Raw genomic sequence first — 17,487 nt, 5'->3', positions numbered from 1 at the left:
CTCCTCCTCCTCCTCCTCCTCCTCCTCCTCCTCCTCCTCCTCCTCCTTTCACACTTATGTCATGTATATAAAAAACTATTTCTGGTTTCAATATTTACTAACTTTTTTTGTAAACGTGCACTTGTGTGTGTGTGTGTGTGTGTGTGTGTGTGTGTGTGTGTGTGTGTGTGTGTGTGTGTGTGTGTGTGTGTGTGTGTGTGCGTGTGTATGTGTGCGTGTGTGTCCGTTCTGCTTATCAAACTTAGGAAGAGAGAGAGAGAGAGGGAGGGAGGGAGGAAAGAGGGAGGCAGGGAGGGAGGGAGAGAGGAAAGAAGGGAGGGAGAGAGTAGGTCGAGATTGCAACATGACATAAGATGAAGGGAGTGAGGGAGGGAAGGGAAGGAGGGAAGGAAGGAGGGAGGGAGGGAGGGAGGAAGGGAAGGAGGGAGGGAAGGAGCGTGAGCGTGTCAAGGGGATGGAGGGAGAAGGAAAAGTACAAAGTGGAGAAAGAAATACAAATAAATATGAAATGGAGGGATCGTAAAACAAATGAAGAAAAATATAGAGAAAATGAAAAGACGTAAAGAAAAACAGGAAAAACAAATAAGAAAAATAAAGCATGATAGAAAGAGAAGGAGTAAAAGTAAAAAAAAGTGAAGTGATGTGAAGGAAAGCGAAGGAATGTGTAAGATAAAAGAGAAATCAACCAATAGCCAATAAGATGTGGAGAGAGAAAAAAAATGATAGATCACCAAACGAGATATAAACATTGATGATATTGCAAGTGTGTGTGTGTGTGTGTGTGTGTGTGTGTGTGTGTGTGTGTGTGTGTGTGTGTGTGTGTGTGTGTGTGTGTGTGTGTGTGTGTGTGTGTGTGTGTGTGTGTGTGTGTGTGTGTGTGTGTGTGTGTGTGTGTGTGTGTGTGTGTGTGTGTGTGTGTGTGTGTGTGTGTGTGTGTGTGTGTGTGTGTGTGTGTGTGTGTGTGTCTGTGTGTGTAAGGGGGAGGAGAAGGAGATAATTATCTAGTATAAGTGAGAGTCTTGAGTGTGCAAGAGACCTTGAAGGAAACTCTCTCTCTCTCTCTCTCTCTCTCTCTCTCTCTCTGACCATATTACCCTTCAATCACCACTCCCTCACCCTCTCATTCTCTCCACACCTCAATTATTCACCTCTCTTTCTATTCCCTCATTCGTAAAGCTGCATCCATTTTTGTCCCGGTCACCAACCAGCGCTAACTTTCCTCTCCTTATTTCCAGTCGGCCCTTTGAGGTGTGGACAAAGTGGTGAGCAGGTGGAAGATGATTTAACGCACACCTGGACACAGCAAAGGTAAGAGAAATGCTCCCAGCCAGTCATCTTCCACTCTTCCATCTGTTATTGGTGTTGTTTTTGTTATTGGGTGTTTTAACCGATTTTTGTGTGTTTTTTTTTCATTCTTTATTTGTTGTGTTAGTGTTTTACTGATTTTTATTGTTTCTATTTTTTTTTTCTCTGTTTTGTTTAGTTATTCATGTTTATTTGTTGATTTTTGTGGCATTTATTCAAGTTTTCCATTTTTTTTTCTTGCTTCCCCACCACCACCACCACCACCACCACCACCACCACCACCACCACCACCACCACCACTATTACCACCACCACCATCACCACCACCACCACTACTACCATTACCATAACCACTACCATTACCACCACCACCATCACAACTACCTTCTCCTCCACCTCCTCCTTCTTTTACTACTACATTTACAACACTACTACTACTACTACTACTACTACTACTACTACTACTACTACTACTACTACTACTACTACTACTACTACTACTACTACTACTACTACTTTCATCCACTCTCTTCGTCTCCTTCACAATCACTTCCTGTTACTCATCCACCTCAAGAGAGAGAGAGAGAGAGAGAGAGAGAGAGAGAGAGAGAGAGAGAGAGAGAGAGAGAGAGAGAGAGAGAGAGAGAGAGAGAGAGAGAGAGAGAGAGAGAGAGAGAGAGAGAGAGAGAGAGAGAGAAAGAGAGAGAGAGAAAGCAGGGAGGGGTCGAGTGAGAAAACAATTGGAAGTAACGGATGAAGAAGGAGGAGGAGGAGGAGGAGGAGGAGGAGGAGGAGGAGGAGGAGGAGGAGGAGGAGGAGGAGGAGGAGGGGTTGGAGGTAACTGTAGGTGACAAGAGGAGAGAAAGCATAACAAGATTCTCCTCCACCTGCTCCACCTCCACCACCACCTCCTCCTCCTCCTCCTCCTCCCACCTCCACCTCCTCCTCCTCCTTTATTTCCTTCTCTTGCTTCCTCTCTCTCTCTCTCTCTCTCTCTCTCTCTCTCTCTCTATTTAGTTTCCCTCTCAAGTCAAGCGTGTCTCCTGTGTTCGTGAGTGGTAGGAAAAGAACACTCTAATGGACGAAAAGAAGAAAAAATGCTGTAAAAAGAAACGAAAAAAATGAAAATAATTGAGGGATGAGAATGAAAAGGAGGAAGACAAGGAGGAGGAAAAGGAGGAAGAGAAGAAGGAGGCGGAAGAGGAAAAAATGAGGAGGGAGGAGGAGAAGGAGGAAGACGAAGAAAATAAGGAGGAGGAGGAGGAGGAGGAGAAGGAAGAAGAAAATGAGGAGGAGAAGGAAGAGGAAGAGGATGAAAATGAGGAGGAGGAGAAGGAAGAGGAAGAGGATGAAAATGAGGAGGAGGAGAAGGAAGAGGAAGAGGATGAAAATGAGGAGGATGAGAAGGAGGAGGATGAGGAAAAAAATGAGGAGGAGAAAGAGAAAGAAAATGAGGAGGAGAAGAAGGAGGTGGAGGAGGAAGAAAATGAGGAGGAGAAGGAAGAGGAAGAGAAAGAAAATGACGGGGAAGAGAAGGAATACATAGGAATACATAGGAAAGACGAGTGACAGGAGGCCTTGCGACCTATAACGAGGTCACTCGTTTACTAAACTACACGTACAGAAGCTACATACTTAGTAGGAGGTAAGGATAGAACAGATGAAGTTCCTCCCCACCCACCAATCCCTCCGGCGTCACCCGGCAAGAAATAAGACGAAAAATACACCCCGACTGCTGAGAAGGACAATTGAGGAAATTTATACAGGAAAGATGGGAAAAAAAAGAGAGTACTAATGGAACTACTACTATCGCTAAGAAAAAGAGGTATCTAGTGTAACTACTACTATCGCTAAAAGAAAAAAAAATTATCGGAAACCATTTTCTTTATAAAACTTGTCTAATTTACTTTTGAACGTAGCTACCGTGTTAACTTGGACGACGGACGCTGGCAGCTTGTTCCAGTGTTCAACTATTCTTACGTTAAAAAAGTTTCTTCGCAAATCAGTATTAAATCGCTGTCCTTTAAGCTTCAAGCCGTTATTTCTCGTTACTGATTGCGAAAGCTCAAAAAGATTTTCATAATCGATCTTATCTATATTTTTAAGTATTTTAAACGTTTGAATGAGGTCACCTCGGATGCGACGATCTCTGAGGGAGAACATGTCTAGTCTTTTGAGACGTTCTTGATATGACAGGCCACGTATTCCGGGGATTAGTTTCGTTGCCCGTCTTTGAACGCTCTCTAATTTATTAATGTCTTTTTGATAACATGGAGACCAGAACTGAACCGCGTATTCCAAATGTGGTCTCACTAATGATGTATAGAGACGCGTTATGAGGAATAAAATGAGAAGGAAGAGGAGGAGGTGGAGGTTTTAAGAGGAGGATGAGAGGAAGGAAAAGGGGAAGAAATAAAGTTTGAAACGAAAAAAAATAGTGGTATGGTAATCTCTCTCTCTCTCTCTCTCTCTCTCTCTCTCTCTCTCTCTCTCTCTCTCTCTCTCTCTCTCTCTCTCTCAACACTTTCACTCCACTCCATACACCGAATTGCCTTTGAAAATTTACTAATGAATTGTAAACCTTAATTACGAAGAGATTTGGCGATAACTCTTGCCTTTCTTGTTTCCTTTCTTCCTTCCATCAGTGAATGAGGAGGAGGAGGAGGAGGAGGAGGAGGAGGAGGAGGAGGAGGAGGAGGAGGAGGAGGAGGAGGAGGAGGAGGAGGAAGTGAGGAAGCAGAGAAAGTGAAAGGATGGAGAAAGGGATGAAGGAAGAAGGATGCTGGAAAGGTCATAGGAGAGAGAGAGAGAGAGAGAGAGAGAGAGAGAGAGAGAGAGAGAGAGAGAGAGAGAGAGAGAGAGAGAGAGAGAGAGAGAGAGAGAGAGAGAGAGAGAGAGAGAGAGAGAGAGAGAGAGAGAGTAAGCATGCAGGTGCTGTCAAAATTCTCTCTCTCTCTCTCTCTCTCTCTCTCTCTCTCTCTCTTTCTCTCTCTCTCTCTTCATTGTGCGTTTGTCACGATTCCAGATCTGCTTCCTTTACCTGGCACACTGACACACACACACACACACACACACACACACACACACACACACACACACACACACACACACACACACACACACACACACCAATTCCACAAAACACCAATTTTCTTCAGGCAGGCATTTCCGTATTCAATAACACACCCATTTTCTTTGGTTCAGTGGCCTCACAGAAAATGGGCCACGTTGAGGGTAAACACTAGGCTTTTTGTATCGTGGGGACGAGCGCCTCTTTCCCACGCAGACTTGGGGGAGCGAGGTGGGCAAGTCATCTTAGTCAATAGAATTCTTTTTATCATCTCTCTCTCTCTCTCTCTCTCTCTCTCTCTCTCTCTCTCTCTCTCTTAGCATTTCCTTTTTATTTTTTGCTCCTTACTTGTTTTCTTCGTTTTTTTTTAGGGTAACTGAAGTAAAAGTAAGTGTAAGTGAATTAATGAGTTAACAGGTTCATGTCTATAACTTGTTTCTTTCATAATTGTTGTTTTCCTTTCAGTGATCTTGAGTTTTCTTTATATTTCGTGTTTGTTGCTCTCTCTCTCTCTCTCTCTCTCTCTCTCTCTCTCTCTCTCTCTCTCTCTCTCTCTCTCTCTCTCTCTCTCTCTCTCTTGGTTTTGATTTTGCTTTGTTTCTGCTCTCTCTCTCTCTCTCTCTCTCTCTCTCTCTCTCTCTCTCTCTCTCTCTCTCTCTCTCTCTCTCTCTCTCTCTCTCTCTCTCTCTCTCTCTCTCTCTCTCTCTCTCTCTCTCTCTCTCTCTCTCTCTCTCTCTCTCTCTCTCTCTCTCTCTCTCTCTCTCTCTCTCTCTCTCTCTTTTCTCTCTCTCTCTCTCTCTCTCTCTCTCTCTTTCTTCCTCTCACTGCTCTCTCTCTCTCTCTCTCTCTCTCTCTCTCTCTTGATCTTTCCCTTTACCCTTAAGAAAATTTGTTATCTTTCTCTTCCCTCCCTCCCTTCTTCCCTCCTCTCTCTCCTTCCCTCCTTCTCTCCCTCCCTCCCTCCCTCCTCCTCCTCCTCCTCCTCCTCCTTCGAAATTCTTTGGTTACATGATTACAACTCTTTTTCACGTTTCCCTATATCTACTTTATGTAATTAATGTTTATCTCTCTCTCTCTCTCTCTCTCTCTCTCTCTCTCTCTCTCTCTCTCTCTGTGGCAGTCACGCGCCAGTGGATGAGATAACAAAGAAAAATAAAACTAAGAGACACGGTGCTGCCATCTGGCATTCCCCACATGAGTTAACTGAAAGCTCACTCACTCACCACACTCCGCTAACTCACCAATGTTTCTGTGGGTGTTCAGAAATGCCTTCTCTCACTACGACAATTTTCCAGGGCCATAGAGACAAGTAGCCACGTTTTCAAGACAGGTTCTTCTCTTAGTAAACTAGAAATCTTGCTAATCCATCGCCAGAATGATAAAAATACTCTTAAAGACACGAGTATCTTCACCTGGAGCCTTCGGAGAGCGGTGATGGCGAGAGCAAAGCGTTTCAGAATACGGATCTCTGTCTCACCCTGACCTTACGCACCCTCACCTCCACTACAACCAGGAACACTCACATCCATTGCTCCGCCCAAGTCTGCGGTGAATTTGCAGTTACAACCAATATACCTATCTTACATTTCTTTTTCCTTATGTCTAACAAGCTTTGGAACCTCCTGGAAAAGTGGGGTTTTAACCTAACCTAACACAACCCAACCTATTCTAACCTAACCCCATTATCTGATAGGTAAAATGGAGTTAGAAATGTGTATAGTTACGTGTGGTGTATTGGTTGAAGCTGCAGTAATAGCCTTTCCGCTCATCCACGTACACGCATCCAGAACACTCCAGTCATTTTTTGGTTACTATTTCTTCTCTTCTTTTGTCATTGTTAGCTTGAAAAGTATCGCATTCACCTTATTATCGTACTGGAAGGAATGTTATCGTACAGTGGACATCTTATTATTTTCATTGCGATTTCAAAAGGTATCTTACTCAATTTATCATCGTACTAAAGCAAAATTATCATACAGCGAACTTCTTGTTTTTTTTCCATTATGATTTCAATAGGTATTGAACTCAGCTCGTTATCGTACTACTGAAAGCAAAATCATCGTACATTGAACCTCTCTTTTTTTTCATTATTATTTCGAAAGGTATCATGCTCAGCTCATCATAGTACCAGCAGGAAAGTTATCGTGTATTCACCTCTCCTGTTTCTCTGGAAGACTCGTACTCAACTCATTATCGTACTGGAGTTATCGTACGTTTTCCTCACCTGTTTCTCTTGAAGTATCGTACTCAGTCTACTATCGTACTGAAAGTAGAGTTATCGTACTGTCAGTCCTAGACCAGTATTCTGAAACACTCGCGTCTCACCTACACTACTATCAAAAGGGTTCTAATTGAAATGACAGAAGTTTCAATGCTTTCAAAGGGTCTAGTTGAAGTTATAGGAGTTTTTAGGGACGTTTTTATGGTTCTAGTAACAGGTTCATAAGATTTCTACATTATGAACAGGAAAAAAAAAACACTCTTGAGAACCAGGCTGAGTATTTCTGTGCCCTTTGAAAATAGACGTAGTGTGAGGAGTTTTGAGAGACATTTTTATGGATCTAGTAACATTCATAACATTTCTACATTATGAACAGGAAAAAAAAAAAAACACTCTTGAGAACCAGGCTGACCATTTCTGTGCCCTTTGAAAATAGACGTAGTGTGAGGAGTTTTGAGAGACATTTTTATGGATCTAGTAACATTCATAACATTTCTACATTATGAATAGGAAAAAAAAAAAAACTTGAGAACCAGGCTGACCATTTCTGTGCCCTTTGAAAATAGACGTAGTGTGAGAGCTAAGTGGATGCAGGTCCTAGTGCTATCTTGGTCCTCAGATGGAGTTAATAGTGTTTTAATTAGTAAGGATTCTTGGCGTAATAATTCCTCTGAGCTCTCCCACCCAATTAAAAAGACGGAGTTGTGCCTGCGAGGATTTAGTGGCGTTATTCTTTCATCTTTTCTCATTCTATCCCATCTCGTTTTTGTGTTTGAGGTTAATGAGAAAATGTAAAGCAAAAAAATGAGATGGTTTATTATAATTGTTGATTAATCTCTCTCTCTCTCTCTCTCTCTCTCTCTCTCTCTCTCTCTCTGACACACCATTTATTTTTATTTTCCGCGGACGTGTAACGGGAAATAACGAAAATAGACTAATACCTTAAGCTTTATAACTGACATTGTGGCTTTTACCGAAGAAACTAACATGAAAAAAGAAAAAAAGATAAAGAAAAGGAAAGGAATGGAGAAAACAGAACATACCGTGCGTAAAGTTATTTCAATTAGAGAGAGAGAGAGAGAGAGAGAGAGAGAGAGAGAGAGAGAGAGAGAGAGAGAGAGAGGATATAATTGCACTATTTAATGAACATCTCAACCCGTTTTCTTCATTACCTACCCGCTCCGTCTCACCCTAACTGTGTGTGTGCCCCCAGCATGCAACACTCGGTAACCCGCCCCACAAGAACACGTGCCTCCGTTAATGTCCGCTAACTGTTATTACTACTCTTGTCTCGTCTTCTCCTCCTCTCCTCCTCCTCCTCCTCCTCCTCCTCCTCCTCCTCCTCCTCCTCCTTGTTTTCCTCATCTCTCTTATGAACTCCAGGCTTCCTTCTCCCATATTGCTTATGGTTCAGTTAGGTTCTTAGGTCAGGTGGTGGTGGTGGTGGTGGTGGTGGTGTGATACGAGTACTACTACTGCTGCTGCTTCTGGTACTGCTGCTGCTGCTACTACTACTACTACTACTACTACTACTACTACTACTACTACTACTACTACTACTACTACTACTACTACTGCTGCTCATGTTACTACTACTACTACTACTCTCTCTCTCTCTCTCTCTCTCTCTCTCTCTCTCTCTCTCTAGGGGTCAACCATACATTTAACCTCCAAACGAGCACACACACACACACACACACACACACACACACACACACACACACACACACACACACCGCGTAGTGTAGTGGTTAGTACGCTGACTCACAATCGAGAGGGCCGGGTTCGAATCCCGGTTAAGCGGCGAGGCAAATGGGCAAGCACATTTAACCTCCAAACGAGCACACACACACACACACACACACACACACACACACACACACACACACACACACACACACACTTCCTGATCTGATACAAAGCCTATGACAGGTTTAAAATTCCAACAGTGTCATATATCACTGGACTGTCATTCTTTTCATACCTTTTTTTTCCTACTATGATATATTTGGTGAGATTTACAGTTTTTGTTCTCCATTTTTAGTTTCTTATTTGACGATTACTTCATTGGTTGTCTTGGGAATTTTGAAAGAAGACAGGATTGATTGAGAACGGAGATGATGATGATGATGATGATGATGATGGTGATGAATGGAGGAGCAGGAGGAGGAGGAGGAGGAGGAGGAGAAAAAGAAGTTGGAGGAAGAAGAAGTAATGGAAGTAGTCAAATATACATAAGAAAAATGTGAAAAAAAAGTGTGCAAAGAAAATGGATGAGAAAATGAAGAATTGAAAGAGGAGAAGGAGGAGGAGGAGGAGGAGGAGGAGGAGGAGGAGGAGGAGGAGGAGGAGGAGGAAAAAACGTGCAGGAAGAAAAAGAAATGGAAATAGTCAAATATACATAAAAAGAAAATGCAAAGAAAATGGAAGAGAAAAATGAAGAATTGAAGAAGGAGAAGGAAGAGGAAGACAAGGAGGAGGAGGAGGAGGAGGAGGAGGAGGAGGAGGAAGAGGTACTAAGATGATAAGCGAGGCGGGTAACGGGAGGGTAGGAGGCAGGGCACTAACGGGACGTCCTGCAGGAGACTGGGTGGGAGTGGGTGCTCTCTCCTGCTCCTCCTCCTCCTCCTCTTCCTCCTCTTTCTCTCTTTCTCTCCACCTGACGTCATTGCCACATTCTCATCTCCTCCCGCTATCACCATCAACATCATCATCAGCTGCATCATTTTCTCTATTGTTTATTGAGCACGTGTTGTTGTTGTTGTTGTTGTTGTTGTTGTTGGTTGTTGTTGGTGGTGGTGGTGGTGGTGGTGGTGGTTGTGGTGGTGGTTGAAGTCATAGTGGTGGTAGTAGTAGTAGTAGTAGTAGTAGTAGTAGTAGTAGTAGTAGTAGTAACGATAACAGCTACTTCTATTGCTGCTACTACTACTACTACTACTACTACTACTACTACTACTACTACTACTACTACTACTACTACTACTACTACTACTACTACTACTACTACTACTACCACCACCACACCACTGCCACCACTGCTACTACTACTACTACTACTACTACTACTACTACTACTACCACCGCCACCACCACCACCACCACAACCGCCAGTACCCACCTCATTACAACAGGTTACAGGTGAAAGTAATGTATTGGCAGTGGCTTGAGTAACAAGTCCTTTTCTCACCACTACCTTCACTTTCCTCATACCACACAACAGTCCCACAACACCCACGCAGACCCACACCCATGTAACACTCGCCTACATACACACACACACACACACACACACACACACACCTACTTAGTCTCCCAACGCCTATGTAGTAACGAGTAAGTCTGCCTCTTCTCCCAGCTACACACACAGGTACATCTAGGTACACTTCTACACTCACACGAATTGCTACACACCTGTACAACATTTCCACACCTGTCTTCTCATCTCCCACAATTACTCATCTACTTAACCCCTTCAATACTGGAACACATATTTACCTTGAGATTTGTGTACGATAAGATCATTTTATTGACATTAGGAAGGGTCTATGGAGGTCAGAAGATTAATGGCCACAGTCTTCACTATTTCAATCCCCTACATGAGTTTCTGAAGCTGTATGACTGATGGCCAGAGTCTTCACTATCTTAATCCCCTACAAGAGTTTCTGAAGCTGTATAGAGTCACCAGCAGAATGAATATGGGAACGCGTCATGGCACTGAAGAGGTTAAGGGAATCTGTACTCTTCATTATTTTATGTGTTTTTGACTTCCACATGTGCTGTAGATGTGTTACAAATGTGCGTGTGTTTCAGATGTGGCGTCAAACGGTGTGGGCGGGAGTGTGGGCGCTGCTGTGGGGATGGGCGGCCACGCAATTCATTGGGGAAAAAGGACTGGATCCCCTTCAGCAAACAGCAGTGTGAGTATTGTTTCCCTCCTCTCTCTCTCTCTCTGCTTTCTATGATTATCACGGTCTCTTTCCTCCTCCTCCTCCTCCTCCTCCTCTATTGTCTTCGTGTCCGCATTTCACCTTAAATTTACTGCTTTCATTTTTTGTAGTCTATTTACAACCTCCATCTCTCTCTCCATCTCTCTCCATCTCTCTCTCTCTCTCTCTCTCTCTCTCTCTCTCTCTCTCTCTCTCTCTCTCTCTCTCACCACCATTGCATCCCACAGTATCGGCGGGAAATCACGAGACTTGGATCAAATTGGCCCCAAGATTTTCACGAACAAGACCAACACGACTCTCAACTGCGCCTCCGGGTACATGTTGGTGGACGTCTCCTTCAACGACCCCTTCTACGGCATCATCTACCCCAATGGCTCCAGGAACTCGGCGTGTCGCATCCAGGGACAAGGCAAGACCAAGTACCATCTGGAGCTGCCACTGAAAGGATGTGGAACGAAAAGGGTAAGCTTGGAGAGTGTTTTTACTTTGTTGGTTCTACTGGTATTTTTTTTCCCTTTAGTTAGATTTTTTTCTTTTACATTAGTTCATTGTTCTCTTCTTATTAACTGCTGTTTCTCGGGTTGGGTTCCGACGTTTTATCTTCGCTGCTGTTGCCAGAGATTCCAGTGATAGTTTAAACGAGGATTCTTTACCGTGAATGACAAAAGCATCCATGATAATCCGACTAGTGATCTTTCTGGCTATGGAAACCAATCGCAGTGACAACCCAATGATGCAAAACACGCTTCGCGATGTGGTGCTAATGGTGCTTGTGTTTGTGCAGGTGGAGCGGCGGGTGTTCGTCAATAACATCATCGTCAGGTTCCATCCCGAGCTGGAGCTGGACGGCGACGAGGTGAAGACCATCATCTGCCGCTACCCGAGTCCCAAGGTGGTGCTTCCCCCGGTCCAGGCACCAGCCGTGCCTTTTATGTGAGTCTTGGTGGTCAGGTGTGCCAGGGTCAGCCACGTGTGGATGGGAGGAACAGGTGTGGGGAGCATAAATAGGGGGTGAATTGCTATTTGAATTTTGAGGTTCAGTTGTAATGAGGTTATGTTGCTGCGGTGCACACATGTGATCCTTTATTCTTGCCTGTGTGGGTGAGGGTGTGACCTGCACTATTGTGACAAGTGTTGTCTCCACAGCGCTACCCCGGAGGCGCCCCTCACACCCACACCCGTGGGGGAGGTGGAGATCCTGCTGATCATCTGTGCCATCCTGTTCCTGGCGCTGCTGCTGGTGGGCATGGCGTGCTCCTACACGTGCCTCAAGAAACGCAACATCAAACTGGTGAGGCGGCGGCCCATGTCCCTGGGAACGCCCTCAGACATCACCAAAATGTCCGGCTCAACTCTCCTCTTCGACGGCGTCAAGATCCCCCGGGCACACGCCACCTCCACCTCAGACTCACTCGTGCCCTCCGAGACGCTGCCCTCAGACTACCCCTCAGACCCGCCCTCCAGCGGCTCCGAAGTGGAGGAGATCGACATTCGGTCTGTGGAGCGCCGGTCCTCGGCAGTGTCCAGCAAGGAACAGGAAGAGCACATGATGTACCTGAACCAGGCCTTCGAGCTGGAGGAGGACCGCCTGTCCTCCGTGTACTCCGAGGCACAGATGCAGAGCGATACCGAGCTGGTGGTGTCTCCACACGTGGCCAAGCCGCCCATGCCGTCCTTCCTGGTGAGGGTGAAGCGCGCCCCCACCCCGCCCCGCACCCCAGAGCCAGACTACCCTGTTCATCTGGCGCACTCCCAGTCACTCACCACCATCGCCGAGCGTGACGAAAGCTTCCGCGCCGAGAGCCTGCCTGGCTCCGAGCACGCCATCATGGTGTCCGATGCGGAGTCCCTGCTACCGCCACCCGCCATCCTGCCTCCGCCTCAGTACGCACAGACCGACCGCAGGCGGCAGCATATCCCTCGCCCGCCGCCCCCGCCTTCCGATTACAGCTCCGTGGCTCGCTCCGTGTCGGAACACGACCTGCGAGTGGACATCCATAAGCGCGACCTGCGCCGCGTGGAGAATGTCGAAGTGTTGACGCAGCAGACCACAGACGTGCAGGAGACGGTGGAGCGCCATGGACGCCGCTACATGGTGCGCCCGCCACCCTCAGAGCCTGACTCAGAGTATCCCTCAGAGGCCCGCAGCGTGACGGACGTGGTGGAGGAGCTGCCAGTGGTGCCGCGCCGCCCCGACGTGACTACCCACATGGTGGATGACCGCCACGTATCCACCATCACCGAGACCCACACCACCGAGGACGTGGAGCGACACCGACGCTTCATCAAACAGGTGAGAGACCATCCAGCTGTGAGTTGCTACCTATATACACGCCTCACCTTTCCTCAGTGTTAACCTCAGTTACCCTCATGTATGCCTCTCACTCTAACTCTTTCCTTCACCCCGCAGTACCACATGAAGCCCAAGCCACTCCCGCCGCCTAAGTGGGACGTGAACATCCGCTACTACCCTGGACCCAAGTACGCCGACGAGGTGGAATCCTCGGGACCGGAATGGGAAGGCTGCAGCGAGCCAGGTTCAGACGTGTTCCGCCAGCACCTGTACCACGCTGACTTAGACGACTTTGCCCGCATGGAAGTGGAGGCTCTGGAACACCCGCCACCGCCTAACTGGAACGTTCTCTTGAGAGTGTTGGAGCCGCCTCGCACCGAGCAGGCCGTCCAGTATGTTCTGACGAAGGAGGACCGACAGAAGTGGCGCCAGATCATCTCTACAGAGTCCACGCTGCGCACCATGCTGACCACGGCCACTGTCAGGGAGGACTTCGAGCGGATCAGACACGACCAGAGGTGTGTGTGTGTGTGTGTGTGTGTGTGTGTGTGTGTGTGTGTGTGTGTGTGTGTGTGTGTGTGTGTGTGTGTGTGTGTGTGTGTGTGTGTGTGTGTGTGTGTGTGTGTGTGTGTGTGTGTGTGTGTGTGTGTGTGTGTGTGTGTAATTCACTGTTTGATCTGCTGCAGTCTCTGACGAGACAGCTAGACGTTACCCTACGGAACGAGCTCAGAGCTCATTGTTTCCGATCTTCGGATAGGCCTGAGACCAGGCACACACTACACACCGGGACAACAAGGTCACAACTCCTCGATTTACATCCCGTACCTACTCACTGCTAGGTGAACAGGGGCTACACGTGAAAGGAGACACACCCAAATATCTCCACCCGGCCGGGGAATCGAACCCCGGTCATCTGGCTTGTGAAGCCAGCGCTCTAACCACTGAGCTACCGGGCCGTGTGTGTGTGTGTGTGTGTGTGTGTGTGTGTGTGTGTGTGTGTGTGTGTGTGTGTGTGTGTGTGTGTGTGTGTGTGTTTGTGTCTGTCTGTGCACGCGCTCATGCGTGCGTACACGTACGAAATGCAAGGTCCACATGATATTGTTCAAGGAAAGCTAAAAGCAAGATATTTGACTTACGATCTAATAAACCCATACACTAAATGAATAAATGACCGCTGGTGCACGTGTATTAAGTATCTCTCCTCACCCTCGCCGCCTCCCTCAGATACGAGAAGCTGTTCGAGCCCCGCAAGTGGGACGTCATCATCAGGATCCTGTCGCCGCCTAATACTCACGACCACATCGACTCCTCTTCCGAACCGCCCTCATGTTCCGACACCGAGAGTCTGCCTTCCAGGGACGGCCGCAGGTCAGTTCCTCCTCAACCTCATTCTTATTCTCCTTACTTCCTTTCCTTCCTCCTGCCGCGCATCACTTTCTTCCTCCTATTTCTTCTCAACATGGTATTCCGTTCTTTCCTCCTCCTCCTTTTCCATTTCAGCTCTCTCGGTTTCCACGCGCTTCATTGCTCACTCAAAGGCCCCTTACATACATCTATTTTCCTTCACTACGGCTCCCAAGTAGTCTTCCTTTCTTCTCTCACTTTGCCCCTTTCTCACTTCCCAAAGTAGTTCTCAGAATATCTCAAGCTTCTCCTTCAAGTCTCTTCACTCTCTATTCCTTCTACATTTTTTTATTCCCTACATTTCCTTTTACGTCTCTTCCTTCTCTCCTTTCCTTCCATGACAAGGTCTCATTCCATTCTTTTCTCACTTTGGTTTCTCTGCTACAGGTACCGCAAAAACGATTTTGCCCCTACCGGCCGCCGTCCTTCTTTGCCGCCCCTGTACGAATACGACTCTGAGGGCAACCCAGTGGTGATGCGACGCCCAGGCCCGCCCTCCGCCCGCTCCCGCCGCTCATCCAAGTGAGTGTTCCTCTCAAACGGTGGGCTGTCATAGGCTGTTGAAATATGTGGGTCCGGAAGCAGTTGCAGTCGTGTGTGTACTAATGTGTATGTGTGTTTGTGTGTGTCTGCAGGTCCAGCGTGCACTCTGGCTTCGACGTCCGTTCCATGACTGAGACTGAAGTGAACTTCGCACGTGGTCCTCCCGACACGTGGAGCGAGGCCAGTGGTCCCAGTGTGGTGAGCGCCCCGCGCTCCACCGCAGACCGCTCCCAGCCTGAGACCACCTACACCGTGCCTGTGTTGCCTGACGACGACTACCCCGATACTGACTTCGACGACCGCATGTCTGCCCGCACCGGACGCTCCCTGGCGCGCTCCGCCTCGGAGTTCACCGAAGACTGGCGTCACCATGTGAGTTGCCTTCTTCTTTTCTCCCCAACAGGCCACGGGCCACCACCTGCAGACACACCCTGATCCCACAAGGCAGTTCCTGCCCACACTAAACACTCTTCTCTTAACTTCTAGGGACCCGTGGAGACCTGGGAGTGGTCCAGTGAGGTGCCGCATCGTCAGCCGGGAACGCCCGGCGCCGAGCATTTCGAGGAGCCGCAGTTCAGTGACGTGATGACGTCTCCAGAAGGGTCCCCGCGTCCACTGGACCGCTACCGCCACCACCGCCAGTTCTATGAGGAAGATCCCGAGGGCGACATGATGAGAGGCGCCTACGTGGTGCGGACGGAACACCGTTCAGGTCGTAGCGCACAGGGGGGTCTGGAGGAGGTGTTCTCCAGTACGCAAACAAAGATGTCGCACTGGGAGCACCGCGAGTGACCCTGAGGCGACACGCGGCGCACAGCACCGCACGTCTCCAGCTACGCTTTGCTGACGCCGCCCGCCCCTGACGACAGCCGCAGGGCGCTGTGAAAGACCGGCCGACAGGGCCACAGGGCGCCACGCCGCCCACACGGCCTACAACGCATCACGCTGAAGAATTAACAATCAAACGCAACCTGAGTGGCAGACTAATTCCCAGGTTTCGTGTGTGTGTATGTGTGTGTGTGTGTGTGTGTGTGTGTGTGTGTGTGTGTGTGTGTGTGTTTATCTTAACGCGTGCGTGCATGCGTGGCGGCAAGCAGGGGCGGGCCGCTGCGCGCAAACTAACAAGCTGCGGGGCATCAGCGGTGGTCTTATCGGCGCCTCGCCCACCCAGGCGTCCCGCCCGGACCAGAATGGCGGGGCGGGGCAGACACGCTCACGGTTGTCACAGTCCTAGTCAGCAGCATCAGCAGCAGCAGGGCAGGAGGCGCCGCTAGGACTGCCGCGCCTTGCCTCGGGGCACTGCCAGCACCTGTCACGCCGGTGGCTCTCACACGGGGGACGGTGGAGGGAGGTGGCGGGATGGGGAGAGGAAGTGGTAAGGGGTCTGAAATGAGGCGATCGAAAAGTTGCAGGTGGAGGCGTGCGAGGTTAGGGGTGAGGGCGTGAGGGCGTGAAGGTGTGAGGGCTGCCCAGTGCCACGACAGGCTGCCGCGCGCCCCGTGGCCGAGCAGCTCCCGGCACACCGCTACAGGGCCGGACAAGGGCTTACGGTGTATACAGATGGAAGGTAGTGACGCCATGTTCTTCCACTTAACGAAGTAAGAGACGCGGAAACTTACACACTGTAGAGGGACTCAAGTAGAGGAACACTAACCCACGTGATGGTTTTGTATTACTAACGTGAAAACTCTGTAGCGCCGAGAGAGACAGCGCTCAAGTGGTTTTTTGCATCTTTTTCGATATGCAAAGGAGTAACACACGGTACAACAATTAGACACTTTGTGATGGACATTTCGAAAAAATAATACGAGGTTTGCCAAAACTTTCACTCCTAATCAATCAATCCTTTTTTGTTATCATTATTATTACTTTTTTTTTTAGTTCTTATATTTCTTTTAACTTTGCCTTTCTAAGTGTAATGATGTGAAGAGAGGACTGGTCTATAAGTGAACACTTAGGGCCAAATGTAGCCCTCGTGACGCGGCCAGGTGAGGCGAGGCGTGCCCTGCCACACCTTGGCCGCCCACTCTGGCCAAGGTTCGCCTGTGCCAATAGTGTGTCGTCACGAGGCTAGCTACTAATCATATTATTATCATATTCCCACGCTAATGATGTAGCCATGCCTGATTAATGCTACCTGCACTAATGAGGTCACACACACCTGACCCACCTACACCTGACACTAACCATCTGACTGGAGGGCGTCTGTCCCCCTCTGACGTCACCAGTGATCTAACCAAACCTAGTAGTTGTTATTTTGACGTCGCCGTGTATCCTGACGTCACTACCGCTAACTAACCAATGAAAAGCCTTCAAGATGACGTCAGAGGTCAGAGCTAACCAATCACAGGCATTACTTTTATGGAGGGAGGAAAATTTGGTTACATGAAATGGGAAACTATAATTTTTGTGATAATTACTGAGAAAAAAGGAAATATGCGTTGTTTGACTAACGAAAAGTAAAAGGAAATAAAAGTACCTGACTGACACTATACATACAGCAATTGTTAGCTTATAAAGGCAAGCAAGCAAAGAAAAAAAAGTAATCAAAACAAAAATAAATTGCAGCAACCACTCTCCGTATGTACTCGTATGTATGTGTGTGTGCGTGCGTGTGTGCTTGAGTGCATGTACGAGTGCGTATGTGTGTGCGTTTAATAATGCTTTAAACCCACCAGCCATAATAGACTTTAATGATAAAACA

The 17,487-nt window shown here is 47.8% G+C and overlaps 1 protein-coding gene across 3 annotated transcripts in view; it reads left to right on the top strand.

Moving 5' to 3' along the window:
- LOC123510051 overlaps positions 1-17,487 on the top strand; it is an 84,264-nt gene extending 66,777 nt beyond the window's left edge. For all 3 annotated transcript variants that reach the window (XM_045264820.1, XM_045264822.1, XM_045264821.1), the window contains exons 2-11: positions 1,236-1,308; positions 10,407-10,513; positions 10,771-11,005; positions 11,328-11,476; positions 11,690-12,836; positions 12,954-13,354; positions 14,061-14,204; positions 14,628-14,762; positions 14,876-15,155; positions 15,270-17,487. In XM_045264820.1, the coding sequence (XP_045120755.1) occupies positions 10,407-10,513; positions 10,771-11,005; positions 11,328-11,476; positions 11,690-12,836; positions 12,954-13,354; positions 14,061-14,204; positions 14,628-14,762; positions 14,876-15,155; positions 15,270-15,575 (2,904 nt within the window). In that variant the 5' untranslated portion in view covers positions 1,236-1,308 and the 3' untranslated portion in view covers positions 15,576-17,487. The remainder of the gene's footprint in view (positions 1-1,235; positions 1,309-10,406; positions 10,514-10,770; positions 11,006-11,327; positions 11,477-11,689; positions 12,837-12,953; positions 13,355-14,060; positions 14,205-14,627; positions 14,763-14,875; positions 15,156-15,269) is intronic.

Source organism: Portunus trituberculatus, chromosome 28 (genome assembly GCF_017591435.1).
Source record: "Portunus trituberculatus isolate SZX2019 chromosome 28, ASM1759143v1, whole genome shotgun sequence".
In the NCBI taxonomy this organism is placed as follows: domain Eukaryota; kingdom Metazoa; phylum Arthropoda; class Malacostraca; order Decapoda; family Portunidae; genus Portunus; species Portunus trituberculatus.
This window is presented reverse-complemented; position numbering and strand designations above follow the sequence as displayed.